Raw genomic sequence first — 3,515 nt, 5'->3', positions numbered from 1 at the left:
ACCGCCTCTCTGTCTCTTTTTGTGGTCGGGCTGACCGTTAGTCCTACACACCTGACCAAGCGAGCACATTATAATGATGCACACTCTGTAATTTAAATATCTAATTGTAACGTGGTTATTTTGAGCCTTTTACTTTAAAAAAAAATGACTCGATCTAAAATGGTTTGAAATGATTAAAAGTAAACGTGAAATACCATGAATTGTTTTAGAAAATTGCCACGGATCTTGATCTGGGCTCACCTGAGAGCTACAGACCGTTCTCCCTCTGCTCTAACATCAGCAAGCTCTTGGAAAGGCTGGTCAATGCCCGCTTGTTTTGGTTTTTGTCAAATAACAGACTGATAGACTCGTGTCAAGCGGGCATTTGGTGGGGACGGCAGCCAGTGGACTCCGTTCTTCAGTTGATTAAGGAAATCACTGGCTGTTTCCACACAAAGGTCACCACCTATGTGCTGTCCTTCGATCTGAAAAAGGCCTACTATAAGGTATGGAGATCCAAATTGATATTAAAACTCCGTCAAATGGGCGTGTGTAAGAACATGTACCGGTGACCAACAGACTTTCTGGACGCTTGTATTATCAGGACCAGGGTAGGAACTGACCTATCTGATCTGATAACGATCGAGTATGGTCTGCCACAGGGATCAGCTCTGTGTTGCACGCTCTTTCTATGCTGTATCAACGATCTCGATACGGAGATGGATGTTGGGAAGGTTTAATTAGCGGATGGTCTCATGACGTGGGTCCAGGGGACAAACAAAACTATCGCTCAGCAGAGAGTGAAGTTACAATCTAACCTGGCCTGTATTGCCGAGTACTGACGTAACTGGCTGTTGGAGATCAACCTGGAGAAGACCGTGCACTCGCTGTTCACGAATGACATGGCCATGTTAAAGAGCTGGTCAAGTTTACGATTGGCAGTGAAAGCCAGTGAACCTTTGGACCATATATTGACGCTCCATAGCGTGTGTGAGATCTATGTAACAATGAGTCAAAACAGTTTAAGCACGATCAATGTATGTTAAATCTATGTACACAAACGATATTAAAAAAACAAACAAACAAGCAAACATTATTTCCAGCTATATAGTTAATGTAAACCCTTTAGTCGCTATATTAAAATTATTATTATTGCCGAATGTTTGTGCATGTTAATAACGTTTAGGAACTGATCGTACACAAAGTGCGTTATGATAAAACTATCTTTAAATGTACAATTTTTACTGTTACTATATTTTTTTTTTATTTTTTTTTTTATTTTTTTTTTTCTTTTCATCTTTTTAATTTGATGTCAAGTTTAAACAGGTAGTCTACTTCTTTCTGTCATGTACTTTCATTCATTTAAGATGGTTTACTTATACATAATACAAAGCGTATAATTACAATTTATTTTAATCATGAAAATGCTAATGTTTAGTTGCGTGGGGTATCATTATGTTATGTTAAACAAGATTTTTAAATTTATTTATTTGTTCTTTCTTTTTTTTCCGCCTCAGACATATAATTTACAGCGTCAGTTTGCCCTGCATGTTCGCTTTAGTATTGCAGTTTTCATCATCGGCTTGTGAGGACTGATACAGATTTACAATAGTAATACTTCTTTCTTACATATAGCCTACTTTCATACATTTAAGATGGTTTAGTTTACATAGATCTAATACAAAACGTCTGATTACAATTTTATTTTTTAATTTTTTTTTTTTAATACATTAAGATGTTTATTACAAGAACAGTACAAATGATGAGAACCATGATGAAGTGTACAACCTGACTATAAATATCTCAGTTTTCTCCTGAACATGATGATAAACACATTTTTACAAGTTTGTGATTAAGTTCAAAATGAAAAGGAAAAAAAAAAATTATATATATAATAGAACTAAGCAGATTCAGTTGTTTCTGTGGTGCCATTCGATGATTCATTTGAGTCCGTCTTTGCCTTTTTCTTCGGACTTTCATCTTCTGCGTCTTCACTTTCTTTTTCATCTACAGATCGCTTTTCTGCTGTTGTTTCTTCTGTTTTTGATTCTGTCTCTTCTGAGCTAGCATGTTCATTTGTATTTTCTTCTGAATCTTCTGTTTTTGTGTTTTCTTCTGTTTGTTCTTCTGCTTCAGCATCAGCCTCATCAGCTTTGCCTTTCACATCTTCAACTGTCTTTGCTACAATTGGCTCTGTGGTCTCTTTTGTTTCTGACTCAACAGCAACATCACCCTTTGTTCCAGGCATTGTAAAATTGTGTGCTTTTCAGCGGACGACGACAGAAACGCTGTAATTTTTTTTTTTTTTTTTTTATTTTTTTTTTTTTTTTTTTAAATACTTTTATTTGCAATTAAAACAAGTACATCAACATCAAATTTTTTAACATAATTTTGAACACCAAATGAAAACGAAAGGTTTTGCAAATGTACATAATGAATATTTACATGATGTCATGTATTTGATTATAAAAAAAAAAAAAAACATTGCAAAGGATGACAGTAAAAGGGGTGAAGGTCAAATGAAAGTGTCAGAAGTCTGGGTGGGGAGAGGAAAGGAAATTTTTCAGAGAGGGTCAATGGGACAGTGAAGCATTTTCTATGTAGGGAAACAACTTAAGTTGACTAGTTGAAAGGGTGTTGTAGTGGTCACATTGAGTTTTCAAAAGGTTGCAGTGTTAAAGATGAAGGGAAAGAGACAAGATTTAGAACTATAAATAAGTTCTGGATATTGATGTTGCCGTGGGTGGTGGGGTCGTTGGAACAGTTAAAGGGATTGTGGGGTAATCATGTCTGGGGGTAAAGTGGATAGAGGGGGAGAGAGGAGGGGGTAGATTTTTTATTTATTTTTATTTTTATTAATTCAATTGTTTTAAACATTTAAATCAGTAATAATAATATATTTGATAGATTTTACATAGCATCAAAGACATGAACAATGAACATCAATTGCATATATAATAATCAAAGGGAAAAAAATAAAATGGCATAAGAACTAGATTAAAATAAGGTGTGCAAACTAGGTTTCTCTTCACTGCTTAGTTTAGTATGCTGCGGAGTCAAAAGTTCACACTGTAGCCACCCATGGACAGAAATAGAAACGACTGTAGGAGAAGCACTTTATTATTAGAAAAAATAAGATTATAGATCAAGATTACAGTACATTAACAATTCCATCTCACTATATAATTGATTATTTTTTGTTTTTTAATTATCGTTTATCTTTTTGTATTTTAAACAAAATTTCTTGAGTTGTAGTCAATATATACACATTATTCATGATTAAAAAAATAAAATTTAATTTTTTATTAAATATTTTATTTCTAATCATACATTTTGGCATTTTATTTTTATTTTATATTTGTTTGCTTAATCGATTTACTATCCTTTAAAAAATTCCCCTGTTGTTAGAAAAAATTTATCATGGGAGGTAACTTTATCTAGACAGGCTTTGTCTATTATTTTTTATTTTCCTTACAGTGATCTATGGAATTCTCAAATAATTATGATTACGTTTTGGGATGGGGGCCCTAGGCCGT

At 33.9% G+C, this 3,515-nt stretch overlaps 1 protein-coding gene across 1 annotated transcript; it reads right to left on the bottom strand.

Moving 5' to 3' along the window:
• Positions 1–1,702: 1,702 nt before the first annotated feature.
• On the bottom strand, positions 1,703–2,243 carry LOC131935336 (protein IWS1 homolog). The gene has a single exon (XM_059291711.1). The coding sequence runs from the start codon at positions 2,225–2,227 to the stop codon at positions 1,880–1,882; it is 348 nt and encodes a 115-aa protein (XP_059147694.1). The 5' UTR covers positions 2,228–2,243; the 3' UTR covers positions 1,703–1,879.
• Between the last annotated feature and the right edge of the window lie 1,272 nt (positions 2,244–3,515).

The sequence above is a fragment of the Physella acuta genome, unplaced genomic scaffold, assembly GCF_028476545.2.
Source record: "Physella acuta isolate Inbredline_101_S28 unplaced genomic scaffold, ASM2847654v3 ptg000142l, whole genome shotgun sequence".
Lineage (NCBI taxonomy): Eukaryota > Metazoa > Mollusca > Gastropoda > Physidae > Physella > Physella acuta.
Note: the sequence above shows the minus strand (reverse complement) of the source record. Positions and strands in the feature narration are given on the sequence as shown.

What these genes read in the sequence shown, in the direction of transcription:
- LOC131935336 (XM_059291711.1), bottom strand. Translation starts at nt 2,227, where the DNA reads ATGCCTGGAACAAAGGGTGATGTTGCTGTTGAGTCAGAAACAAAAGAG.